We start from the raw sequence: 13,269 nt of genomic DNA, 5'->3' as shown, positions 1-13,269 counted from the left end.
AAGAGGAGACAGGTTTCTGGAAAGTAGGAGCTAGGCGGGGAAACCTTCTCTCACGGGTGGTCTCTTTGATGCGTTCTTGAAACCGGATGTCAATCCGGGTAGCCAACGACACCAGGTCATCCAGGGTGGTAGGAATATCCCGACCGGCGAGCTCATCTTTAATCCGACCGGAAAGGCCCTCCCAGAAGACGGACACCAGGGCCTCATTATCCCAGGCAAGCTCAGAAGCGAGGGTGCGGAACCGTATGGCATATTGGCCCACGGTGAGACTCCCTTGACGGAGACGTAGCAAAGAGGAGGCAGATGAATTTTTTCGTCCCGGTTCATCGAAGACTCTCCGGAAAGCAATGAGGAAAGACGACAGGTCGGACACCAGGGGATCCCCTCTCTCCCACAGGGGGTTAAGCCATGCCAGTGCCTCCCCAGTGAGATGGGACATGATGAATGCCACTTTGGCCCGGTCGGAGATAAACTGGTGAGTCAAGAGTTCAAAGTGCAGGGTGCACTGGTTTATGAAGCCCCGAGCTTGAGCGGGGTCGCCTCCGAAGCGAGGAGGTGCAGACAGCCGGGGTCCGGGACAGGATGCCATGGTATTGGTGGGCAACGGTGCTGCCGGGGTGCGAGTCGTGACACTAGCGGTGGTTGCTGGTGGAGCAGACAGTGTGTCCAGGCGGGAGTTGACATTCCGCAGGTGGTTCAGGATGGACTCCTGCTGGGATCTCTGACGGGAGAGTTCATGGTATAGGTCAGAGAGCGAGGGAGCTTGGGTGCCACCGGGTTCCATGGCCCGAGCTAACTGTTACGGGTCCGGGAAGTGGAACCTCTGAGCTGCAATACAAGGGGGAAGTCCTTGTAAGGAAGCGGGTGACTCCCAGGGAGGGCAAGCAGGTAGTCACAGCAAGTGACGGGGACAGTCTCTGGGTAGACAGGCAGGTGGTCACGGCAAGTGATGGGGGCAGTCTCTGGGTAGATAGGCAGGAGGTCACGGCAAGTGACCGGGGCAGTCTCTGGGTAGATAGGCAGGTGGTCACGGCAAGTGACCGGGGCAGTCTCTGGGTAGATAGACAGGTGGTCACGGCAAGTGACCGGGGCAGTCTCTGGGTAGATAGGCAGGTGGTCACGGCAAGTGACCGGGGCAGTCTCTGGGTAGACAGGCGAGGCGGGTACCTGACAGGTAGCTGGCGGGCGCTCCCAGGTGAGCGGGCAGACTGAGACAGCAGGAAACAGTCAGGTAACTGGTGGACGCTCCCAGGTGAGCAGTCTGACAGACGAGGCAGGAGACAGGCAGGTGACTGGTGGGCGCTCCCAGGTGAGCAGTCAGCAGACAAGGCAGGTAACAGGCGAGTAACTGGTGTACGCTCCCAGGTGAGTGGTCTGACAGACGAGGCAGGTAACAGGCAGGTAACTGAAGGACGCTCCCAGGTGAGCGGACTGGCAGACAAGGCAGGTAAGTAGAAGATGCTCCCAGGTCAGCGGTCTGACGGACTAGGCAAGTAACAGGCTGGCATGCAGGACGGGAAGTCAGGCTAGCAGCGGAACCTGAGGGCTGAAGCACAGGTGAGACACAGTGCAAACAACATAGCTCGGGCACCTCCATTTTGGAGGAGGTGCCTTATAAATGGGAGGTCCTCCGGCAATTGGCCGGGGACTCCTTAGGACGGCGCGCGCGGTCCCTTTAAGAGCGGGGGAGCGCGCGTGTGCCCTAAGCACACTGCCGGGGAAGGAGCGCGTGCCGGAAGCAGCGGGGAGAGAAGCGCTGGAGGACGCCGCGCCAGGAGTGGGGAGGTGAGAGGGACGGCGTCTCTGCCTAGCACGGGGCAGAGACGCCGATGCTACACATATTCTATTGTTTGTGTTCCCTCTATTTTTTTGAGCAGTGTGTATAATATCTATCTGTCTATCCATTATATATATATATATATATATATATATATATATCTCTTAATTCATCTATGGGATTTTAACGGCTCTGATCGCTGGTATAATGCATTGTCCGCACAATCGCCATGATTTAAGTTTACATCAGAGGTTGTGAAGGGCTCGGCGCCTTTAATTTGCGGGTGGTTCGTCATATTGGAGATTGCATTGACCGGAGTTATATAATTTTAGTGATGTTCACTGGAGTCAGCCTGGAGAAAAGAAACTAACAGGAGGGACTAATTGGCAGCCAAAAGTGGCCCCAACCACGACCTGGAACCCGGCAACTCTGGTAAGCAGCCATCAAACAAGAAAGACTGTACAAATGGAGATCATAGGTTTACTCTTAAGTGAATGTCCACCCTTGAACGCTATAAATATCCTTAATTTGAAGTAGGTTAATTCCTTAATATGTTATAATGGTCAGAGGTCTGTTTTACTGATACAGAGCTCCAAATCCCCTGCTTGGATATGAATGACAAACATTTACATGCTGACTACCTGCTGCCACCACTAGAGGGAGCTCACTGCATACTGATCATACATTGATCTCAATAGTATGAAGTCAGCTCCCTCTAGTGGTGGCCGCCAGTAGCCAGAATGATATCACTTTTCTACTATGACTTTGCAAAAGTTTTGGATCCCTGTGTCAGAAAGAAAATGTACAGTTTAAAGAACACGGTGGCTTTTCCTTCTACATAATTTTTGTGCAGAATTTTTCTGTATTTTCCGGTCTACAGGACAGGTTCACATTAGACCCGTATTATCACATTGCCTTTTATACTTATTATTAGAGCCGCTCCCCTTTATGTCAGTACGGAAACTTAGAATAAGCTTTAGGGGTTGTCAACCTTTTTGGAGAATTTTTTTTTTCCTTACACTTAAATGAATGTATTTTCGTGGCAAAAATTTGTTTGCATTCGGGTTTCATTAAAACTTTTGCACAGTTTTGGATATTTTTACACGCTCTTTGTTTTTCCAATTTTGATATGGTCATAAATCAGCTGAGAGGAGGAGTTGAAGTTGCAAGCTGCCTATTAAAGCGAGCTCACTGACGGATTCTCGGTTGACTCCTTCTGCAGCTGGAGTTACAGAAGGCAAATGGTGCAACATTTTTAATGACACCCACTTGCACAAATGAGTTTTAGCCCCAAATACATTTAAGTAATAGAAAAATAATTTGTCAGAGGTGGACAAGCCCTTTAAATGTCTGGTACAGGATTAGAGAAATACGATTGTTTTCTTTAAGAAACAGGGTTGCTCTTCTCCATAGCTCGTGTTTGGTGTCGTAGATCAGTCCCTTTCCCATCAGTGGAGCTGAGTTGCAATACTGGATACAACCTATGGACAAGTGTGGCGCTCTTTCTGGAAGGATTTAGTCAGTATACTTACAGTATGATTAAAAATGGCAGCTTGCTCCTACGTGCCCAAGCGGCACTTTGTCGTTGTGGCATTTGCCTAGGAGGTGGTCCTGTGATGATCCTGGTCCCCCCCGCACCTTTATTATCAATGTGTGCCTCGTTTTGTGTAAGTTTGTGTTCTAATCTTGTGTTATTGCATTGTATATAACTGTCCGTCTCGATGACCCATAATACAGAATGGCATGCATTTCCCGCCATACGTAAGTTGAACCAAAAAAAATAAGCCTCTGCTTTATTCTGGCATGCAGTTGTGATTAACCCTTGCTGCGGCAGCGCTGGCCCCGGCCCGCTGGCACCTCACACTAATCACAGGTTTGATTGTGTGTTTGGAAATCTGAATCTTTCTACCCTGCACCCGGTGCGCCCCGTCTCCTCCACTAACGGCATGGAGTGCTGCTCCTGATTCCTCCCGCTGCTTCTAGCTTGGGTGCGGAGCTAACCTCTGAGCTGTGGGAGAATGGCTGCTCTCCTGCGGACAGCTGAGCGCTCAATCATCTCCATCCTCACCGGGATGATGGTCTCTGCATGATCCTTCCTTATACCTTCTTGTTTGGTGCTGTCACTGATCGTGCTCTACTTCAGAGTTGCTGTGCAGAGAACACTCGAGCTCCGCCTCGGAGGATATCAGTCTGTTTAAACAGCTTAATTTTAGGTGCAAGTTCTGTTCTAAGGAGTAATACACATTTTTTTTCTTTATTACTTGTCAGAGTTCCATTTATCTCATAAAGAGTTCCAAATTGTCATTATTGGGGTAAATGATAAATTTTTTGCTGCTGGCAACTACCACTAAGGGGCGCTTACTGCATACTTTATTTACATTTGGCTCAATAGTAAAACAGTGTGTACAGTGTGCTGTACTTAGTGGCGACTACAGGCACCCGGGGCTGTATTCTGCCCCCCTAGTGGCGACTACAGGCACCCGGGGCTGTACGCTGCCCCCCCCCCAGTGGCGACTACAGGTACCCGGGGCTGTACGCTGCCCCCCTCCAGCGGCGACTACAGGCACCCGGGGCTGTCCGCTGCCCCCCTTAGTGGCGACTACAGGCACCCTGGGCTGTACGCTGCCCCCCTTAGTGGCGACTACAGGCACCCGGGGCTGTACGCTGCCCCCCTTAGTGGCGACTACAGGCACCCGGGGCTGTACGCTGCCCCCCTTAGTGGCGACTACAGGCACCCGGGGCTGTACGCTGCCCCCCTTAGTGGCGGCTACAGGCACCCGGGGCTGTACGCTGCCCCCCTTAGTGGCGACTACAGGCACCCGGGGCTGTACGCTGCCCCCCTTAGTGGCGACTACAGGCACCCGGGGCTGTACGCTGCCCCCCCCCTAGTGGCGAATACAGGCACCCGGGGCTGTACGCTGCCCCCCCCCTAGTGGCGACTACAGGCACCCGGGGCTGTACGCTGCCCCCCTTAGTGGCGACTACAGGCACCCGGGGCTGTACGCTGCCCCTCCAGTGGTGGCGACTACAGGCACCCGGGGCTGTACGCTGCCCCCCCCCCCCAGTGGTGGCGACTACAGGCACCCGGGGCTGTACGCTGCCCCCCCCCCCCCCCCCCCCCCAGTGGTGGCGACTACAGGCACCCGGGGCCGTACGCTGCCCCTCCAGTGGTGGCGACTACAGGCACCCGGGGCTGTACGCTGCCCCCCCCCCCCCAGTGGTGGCGACTACAGGCACCCGGGGCTGTACGCTGCCCCCCCCCCCCCCCCCCCCCCCCAGTGGCGACTACAGGCACCCGGGGCTGTACGCTGCGCCCCCCCCCCCCCCCAGTGGCGACTACAGGCACCCGGGGCTGTACGCTGCGCCCCCCCCCCTAGTGGCGACTACAGGCACCCGGGGCTGTACGCTGCCCCCACCCCTCCCCCCAGTGGCGACTACAGGCACCCGGGGCTGTACGCTGCGTCCCCCCCCCCTAGTGGCGACTACAGGCACCCGGGGCTGTACGCTACCTCCCCCCCCCCCCCCCTAGTGGCGACTACAGGCACCCGGGGCTGTACGCTACCTCCCCCCCCCCCCCCCCCCCCTAGTGGCGACTACAGGCACCTGGGGCTGTACGCTGCCCCCCCCCGCCCCCCTAGTGGCGACTACAGGCACCCGGGGTTGTACGCTACCTTCCCCCCCCCCCCCCCCCCCCCCCAGTGGCGACTACAGGCACCCGGGGCTGTACGCTGCCCCCCCCCCAGTGGCGACTACAGGCACCTGGGGCTGTACGCTGCCCCCCCCCCCCCCCAGTGGCGACTACAGGCACCCGGGGCTGTACGCTGCCCCCCCCCCTCCAGTGGCGACTACAGGCACCCGGGGCTGTACGCTACCTCCCCCCCCCCCCCCCCTAGTGGCGACTACAGGCACCCGGGGCTGTACGCTGCCCCCCCCCCCCTCCCCCCAGTGGCGACTACAGGCACCCGGGGCTGTACGGTGCCCCCCCCCCAGTGGCGACTACAGGCACCTGGGGCTGTACGCTGCCCCCCCCAGTGGTGGCGACTACAGGCACCCGGGGCTGTACGCTGCCCCCCCTAGTGGCGACTACAGGCACCCAGGGCTGTACGCTGCCCCCCCCCCCCCAGTGGTGGCGACTACAGGCACCCAGGGCTGTACGCTACCCCCCCCCCCCCCCTAGTGGCGACTACAGGCACCCGGGGCTGTACGCTGCCCCCCCCTCCAGTGGTGGCGACTACAGGCACCCGGGGCTGTACGCTGCCCCCCCTCCAGTGGTGGCGACTACAGGCACCCGGGGCTGTACGCTGCCCCCCCTAGTGGCGACTACAGGCACCCGGGGCTGTACGCTGCCCCCCCCAGTGGTGGCGACTACAGGCACCCGGGGCTGTACGCTGCCCCCCCCCCCCCTCTAGTGGCGACTACAGGCACCCGGGGCTGTACGCTGCCCCCCCCCCCAGTGGTGGCGACTACAGGCACCCGGGGCTGTACGCTGCCCCCCCCCCCCCAGTGGTGGCGACTACAGGCACCCGGGGCTGTACGCTGCCCCCCCTCCAGTGGTGGCGACTACAGGCACCCGGGGCTGTACGCTGCCCCCCCTCCAGTGGTGGCGACTACAGGCACCCGGGGCTGTACGCTGCCCCCCCTCCAGTGGTGGCGACTACAGGCACCCGGGGCTGTACGCTGCCCCCCCTCCAGTGGTGGCGACTACAGGCACCCGGGGCTGTACGCTGCCCCCCTTCCAGTGGTGGCGACTACAGGCACCCGGGGCTGTACGCTGCCCCCCTAGTGGCGACTACAGGCACCCGGGGCTGTATGCTGCCCCCCCCCCTTCAGTGGTGGCGACTACAGGCACCCGGGGCTGTACGCTGCCCCCCCTAGTGGCGACTACAGGCACCCGGGGCTGTACGCTGCCCCCCCCCCCCAGTGGTGGCGACTACAGGCACCCGGGGCTGTACGCTGCCCCCCCCCCCCCTAGTGGTGGCGACTACAGGCACCCGGGGCTGTACGCTACCTCCCCCCCCAGTGGCGACTACAGGCACCCGGGGCTGTACGCTACCCCCCCCCCCCAGTGGCGACTACAGGCACCCGGGGCTGTACGCTGCCCCCCCTAGTGGCGACTACAGGCACCCGGGGCTGTACGCTGCCCCCCCCCCCCTCTAGTGGCGACTACAGGCACCCGGGGCTGTACGCTACCTTCCCCCCCCCCAGTGTTGGCGACTACAGGCACCCGGGGCTGTACGCTACCCCCCCCCCCCCAGTGGTGGCGACTACAGGCACCCGGGGCTGTACGCTGCCCCCCCCCCCAGTGGTGGCGACTACAGGCACCCGGGGCTGTACGCTGCCCCCCCCCCCCTAGTGGTGGCGACTACAGGCACCCGGGGCTGTACGCTACCTCCCCCCCCAGTGGCGACTACAGGCACCCGGGGCTGTACGCTACCCCCCCCCCCCCAGTGGCGACTACAGGCACCCGGGGCTGTACGCTGCCCCCCCTAGTGGCGACTACAGGCACCCGGGGCTGTACGCTGCCCCCCCCCCCCCTCTAGTGGCGACTACAGGCACCCGGGGCTGTACGCTACCTTCCCCCCCCCCCAGTGTTGGCGACTACAGGCACCCGGGGCTGTACGCTGCCCCCCTAGTGGCGACTACAGGCACCCGTGGCTATACGCTGCCCCCCCTAGTGGCGACTACAGGCACCTGGGGCTGTACGCTGCCCCCCCCCCAGTGGCGACTACAGGCACCCGGGGCTGTACGCTGCTGCCCCCCCCTCTAGTGGCGACTACAGGCACCCGGGGCTGTACGCTGCCCCCCCCCCTCTAGTGGCGACTACAGGCACCCGGGGCTGTACGCTGCCCCCCTTAGTGGCGACTACAGGCACCCGGGGCTGTACGCTGCCCCCTTAGTGGCGACTACAGGCACCCGGGGCTGTACGCTGCCCCCCCCCCAAGTGGCGACTACAGGCACCTGGGGCTGTACGCCACCCCCCCAGTGGCGACTACGGGCTGTACGCTGCCCCCCCCCCAGTGGTGGCGACTACAGGCACCCGGGGCTGTACGCTGCCCCCCCCCTCTAGTGGCGACTACAGGCACCCGGGGCTGTACGCTACCTCCCCCCCCCAGTGGCGACTTCAGGCACCCGGGGCTGTACGCTACCCCCCCCTCCAGTGGCGACTACAGGCACCCGGGGCTGTACGCTGCCCCCCTTAGTGGCGACTACAGGCACCCGGGGCTGTACGCTGCCCCCCTTAGTGGCGACTACAGGCTCCCGGGGCTGTACGCTGCCCCCCTTAGTGGCGACTACAGGCACCCGGGGCTGTACGCTGCCCCCCTTAGTGGCGACTACAGGCACCCGGGGCTGTACGCTGCCCCCTTAGTGGCGACTACAGGCACCCGGGGCTGTACGCTGCCCCCCCTCCAGTGGTGGCGACTACAGGCACCCGGGGCTGTACGCTGCCCCCCCTCCAGTGGTGGCGACTACAGGCACCCGGGGCTGTACGCTGCCCCCCCTCCAGTGGTGGCGACTACAGGCACCCGGGGCTGTACGCTGCCCCCCCCTCCAGTGGTGGCGACTACAGGCACCCGGGGCTGTACGCTGCCCCCCCCTCCAGTGGTGGCGACTACAGGCACCCGGGGCTGTACGCTGCCCCCCCCTCCAGTGGTGGCGACTGCAGGCACCCGGGGCTGTACGCTGCCCCCCCCTCCAGTGGTGGCGACTGCAGGCACCCGGGGCTGTACGCTGCCCCCCCCTCCAGTGGTGGCGACTGCAGGCACCCGGGGCTGTACGCTGCCCCCCCTCCAGTGGTGGCGACTACAGGCACCCGGGGCTGTACGCTGCCCCCCCTCCAGTGGTGGCGACTACAGGCACCCGGGGCTGTACGCTGCCCCCCCTCCAGTGGTGGCGACTACAGGCACCCGGGGCTGTACGCTGCCCCCCTTCCAGTGGTGGCGACTACAGGCACCCGGGGCTGTACGCTGCCCCCCTAGTGGCGACTACAGGCACCCGGGGCTGTATGCTGCCCCCCCCCCCTTCAGTGGTGGCGACTACAGGCACCCGGGGCTGTACGCTGCCCCCCCTAGTGGCGACTACAGGCACCCGGGGCTGTACGCTGCCCCCCCCCCAGTGGTGGCGACTACAGGCACCCGGGGCTGTACGCTGCCCCCCCCCCCCCCCACCTAGTGGTGGCGACTACAGGCACCCGGGGCTGTACGCTGCCCCCCCCCCCCCCCTCTAGTGGCGACTACAGGCACCCGGGGCTGTACGCTACCTCCCCCCCCAGTGGCGACTACAGGCACCCGGGGCTGTACGCTACCCCCCCCCCCAGTGGCGACTACAGGCACCCGGGGCTGTACGCTGCCCCCCCTAGTGGCGACTACAGGCACCCGGGGCTGTACGCTGCCCCCCCCCCCCCCCTCTAGTGGCGACTACAGGCACCCGGGGCTGTACGCTACCTTCCCCCCCCCCAGTGGTGGCGACTACAGGCACCCGGGGCTGTACGCTGCCCCCCCCCTCTAGTGGCGACTACAGGCACCCGGGGCTGTACGCTACCTCCCCCCCCCCAGTGGCGACTTCAGGCACCCGGGGCTGTACGCTACCCCCCCCTCCAGTGGCGACTACAGGCACCCGGGGCTGTACGCTGCCCCCCTTAGTGGCGACTACAGGCACCCGGGGCTGTACGCTGCCCCCCTTAGTGGCGACTACAGGCTCCCGGGGCTGTACGCTGCCCCCCTTAGTGGCGACTACAGGCACCCGGGGCTGTACGCTGCCCCCCTTAGTGGCGACTACAGGCACCCGGGGCTGTACGCTGCCCCCTTAGTGGCGACTACAGGCACCCGGGGCTGTACGCTGCCCCCCCTCCAGTGGTGGCGACTACAGGCACCCGGGGCTGTACGCTGCCCCTTCCAGTGGTGGCGACTACAGGCACCCGGGGCTGTACGCTGCCCCCCTAGTGGCGACTACAGGCACCCGGGGCTGTATGCTGCCCCCCCCCCCTTCAGTGGTGGCGACTACAGGCACCCGGGGCTGTACGCTGCCCCCCCTAGTGGCGACTACAGGCACCCGGGGCTGTACGCTGCCCCCCCCCCAGTGGTGGCGACTACAGGCACCCGGGGCTGTACGCTGCCCCCCCCCCCCCCACCTAGTGGTGGCGACTACAGGCACCCGGGGCTGTACGCTGCCCCCCCCCCCCCCTCTAGTGGCGACTACAGGCACCCGGGGCTGTACGCTACCTCCCCCCCCAGTGGCGACTACAGGCACCCGGGGCTGTACGCTACCCCCCCCCCCCAGTGGCGACTACAGGCACCCGGGGCTGTACGCTGCCCCCCCTAGTGGCGACTACAGGCACCCGGGGCTGTACGCTGCCCCCCCCCCCCCCTCTAGTGGCGACTACAGGCACCCGGGGCTGTACGCTACCTTCCCCCCCCCCCAGTGGTGGCGACTACAGGCACCCGGGGCTGTACGCTGCCCCCCCCCTCTAGTGGCGACTACAGGCACCCGGGGCTGTACGCTACCTCCCCCCCCCCAGTGGCGACTTCAGGCACCCGGGGCTGTACGCTACCCCCCCCTCCAGTGGCGACTACAGGCACCCGGGGCTGTACGCTGCCCCCCTTAGTGGCGACTACAGGCACCCGGGGCTGTACGCTGCCCCCCTTAGTGGCGACTACAGGCTCCCGGGGCTGTACGCTGCCCCCCTTAGTGGCGACTACAGGCACCCGGGGCTGTACGCTGCCCCCCTTAGTGGCGACTACAGGCACCCGGGGCTGTACGCTGCCCCCTTAGTGGCGACTACAGGCACCCGGGGCTGTACGCTGCCCCCCCTCCAGTGGTGGCGACTACAGGCACCCGGGGCTGTACGCTGCCCCCCCTCCAGTGGTGGCGACTACAGGCACCCGGGGCTGTACGCTGCCCCCCCTCCAGTGGTGGCGACTACAGGCACCCGGGGCTGTACGCTGCCCCCCCTCCAGTGGTGGCGACTACAGGCACCCGGGGCTGTACGCTGCCCCCCCCTCCAGTGGTGGCGACTACAGGCACCCGGGGCTGTACGCTGCCCCCCCCTCCAGTGGTGGCGACTACAGGCACCCGGGGCTGTACGCTGCCCCCCCCTCCAGTGGTGGCGACTACAGGCACCCGGGGCTGTACGCTGCCCCCCCCTCCAGTGGTGGCGACTGCAGGCACCCGGGGCTGTACGCTGCCCCCCCCTCCAGTGGTGGCGACTGCAGGCACCCGGGGCTGTACGCTGCCCCCCCCTCCAGTGGTGGCGACTGCAGGCACCCGGGCTGTACGCTGCCCCCCCCTCCAGTGGTGGCGACTGCAGGCACCCGGGGCTGTACGCTGCCCCCCCTCCAGTGGTGGCGACTACAGGCACCCGGGGCTGTACGCTGCCCCCCCTCCAGTGGTGGCGACTTCAGGCACCCGGGGCTGTACGCTGCCCCACCTCCAGTGGTGGCGACTACAGGCACCCGGGGCTGTACGCTGCCCCCCCCCCCCCCTCTAGTGGCGACTACAGGCACCCGGGGCTGTACGCTGCCCCCCCCTCTAGTGGCGATTACAGGCACCCGGGGCTGTACGCTACCCCCGCCCCCCCCCCCCGCCCCCCAGTGGCGACTGCAGGCACCCGGGGCTGTACGCTACCCCCCCCCCCCCCCCCCCCTCTCTAGTGGCGACTACAGGCACCCGGGGCTGTACGCTGCCCCCCTAGTGGCGACTACAGGCTGTACGCTGCCCCCCCCCCCCCCCCTCAGTGGTGGCGACTACAGGCACCCGAGGCTGTACGCTGCCCCCCCCAGTGTTGGCGACTACAGGCAGCCGGGGCTGTACGCTGCCCCCCTCTAGTGGCGACTACAGGCACCTGGGGCTGTACGCTGCCCCCCCCCCCAGTGGTGGCGACTACAGGCACCCGGGTCTGTACGCTGCCCCCCCCCCCCCCCCCCAGTGGCGACTACAGGCACCCGGGGCTGTACGCTGTAACCCTCCCCCCCCCCCCCCCAGTGGTGGCGACTACAGGCACCCGGGGCTGTACGCTGCCCCCCCCTCCAGTGGTGGCGACTACAGGCACCCGGGGCTGTACGCTGCCCCCCCCTCCAGTGGTGGCGACTACAGGCACCCGGGGCTGTACGCTGCCCCCCCTCCAGTGGTGGCGACTACAGGCACCCGGGGCTGTACGCTGCCCCCCCTCCAGTGGTGGCGACTACAGGCACCCGGGGCTGTACGCTGCCCCACCTCCAGTGGTGGCGACTACAGGCACCCGGGGCTGTACGCTGCCCCCCCCCTCTAGTGGCGACTACAGGCACCCAGGGCTGTACGCTGCCCCCCCCCCCTCTAGTGGCGACTACAGGCACCCGGGGCTGTACGCTGCCCCCCCCTCTAGTGGCGATTACAGGCACCCGGGGCTGTACGCTACCTCCCCCCCCCAGTGGCGACTACAGGCACCCGGGGCTGTACGCTACCCACCCCCCCCCCCACCCCCCCCGCCCCCCAGTGGCGACTGCAGGCACCCGGGGCTGTACGCTACCCCCCCCCCCCCCCCCCCCCCCCCCCTCTAGTGGCGACTACAGGCACCCGGGGCTGTACGCTGCCCCCCCTAGTGGCGACTACATGCTGTACGCTGCCCCCCCCCCCCCCCCCCTCAGTGGTGGCGACTACAGGCACCCGAGGCTGTACGCTGCCCCCCCTCCAGTGGTGGCGACTACAGGCACCCGGGGCTGTACGCTGCCCCCCCCCCTCTAGTGGCGACTACAGGCACCCGGGCTGTACGCTGCCCCCCCCACTGGTGGCGACTACAGGCACCCGGGGCTGTACGCTGCCCCCCCCCCCCCCCCCTAGTGGCGACTACAGGCACCCGGGGCTGTACGCTGCCCCCCCCCCCCCCCTCTAGTGGCGACTACAGGCACCCGGCGCTGTACGCTGCCCCCCCTCTAGTGGCGACTACAGGCACCCGGGGCTGTACGCTGCCCCCCCTCCACTGGTGGCGACTACAGGCACCCGGGGCTGTACGCTGCCCCCCCTCCAGTGGTGGCGACTACAGGCACCCGGGGCTGTACGCTGCCCCCCCTATTGGCGACTACAGGCACCCGACTTGTATTTTAACTCTGCAGGTGACAGACGTGTTTATTGCAGTCGTTCCTTTCCTACTTTTATATGTAGACTGGTTTATTGGCACGTGCTGTTGCGTAGTGTCTGTTCTTTTTATTTTTTATATTTTGCTGCTTCCTCCTTTTCTAATTGTGCCATATTTAACCAGTTATTGTTATTGTTGGGTATATTTTTATCAACGTACCTTTTGTGGAATTTTTATCTTTGTCCCAAGTGTAACCCAAAGTTGTTTAAGCGGTCACAGGGATAATCTGTTAGTTTGTGTGATGTAAACTAGTAGTATAGAAAATTAGTTCAGATAACGTGGATCCATCAGATTTATCAACACAGACCACATACATTATTAAAGGGTACCTATCCTCTTATGCTGCCCACACCATGGGAGCAGGAATCAGAGCCGGGCTGCATGA

The 13,269-nt window shown here is 64.2% G+C and overlaps 1 protein-coding gene across 9 annotated transcripts in view; it reads left to right on the top strand.

The window, feature by feature from the left end:
* The window catches only part of PICALM (phosphatidylinositol binding clathrin assembly protein), a 72,052-nt gene that overhangs the window by 49,338 nt on the left and 9,445 nt on the right, over positions 1-13,269 (top strand). For 6 of the 9 annotated variants that reach the window (XM_073661938.1, XM_073661929.1, XM_073661960.1 and 3 more), the window contains 2 exons: positions 2,110-2,209; positions 3,515-3,538. In XM_073661938.1, coding sequence (XP_073518039.1) covers positions 2,110-2,209; positions 3,515-3,538 — 124 coding nt within the window. The remainder of the gene's footprint in view (positions 1-2,109; positions 2,210-3,514; positions 3,539-13,269) is intronic. The other 3 variants (XM_073661976.1, XM_073661969.1, XM_073661947.1) reach the window with 1 other exon arrangement.

The sequence above is a fragment of the Phyllobates terribilis genome, unplaced genomic scaffold (assembly GCF_046119375.1).
Source record: "Phyllobates terribilis strain yellow unplaced genomic scaffold, ASM4611937v1 Scaffold_2__4_contigs__length_985480577, whole genome shotgun sequence".
Lineage (NCBI taxonomy): Eukaryota > Metazoa > Chordata > Amphibia > Anura > Dendrobatidae > Phyllobates > Phyllobates terribilis.
The sequence above is the reverse complement of the archived record's forward strand: the minus strand, read 5'-3'. Positions and strand labels throughout refer to the sequence as shown.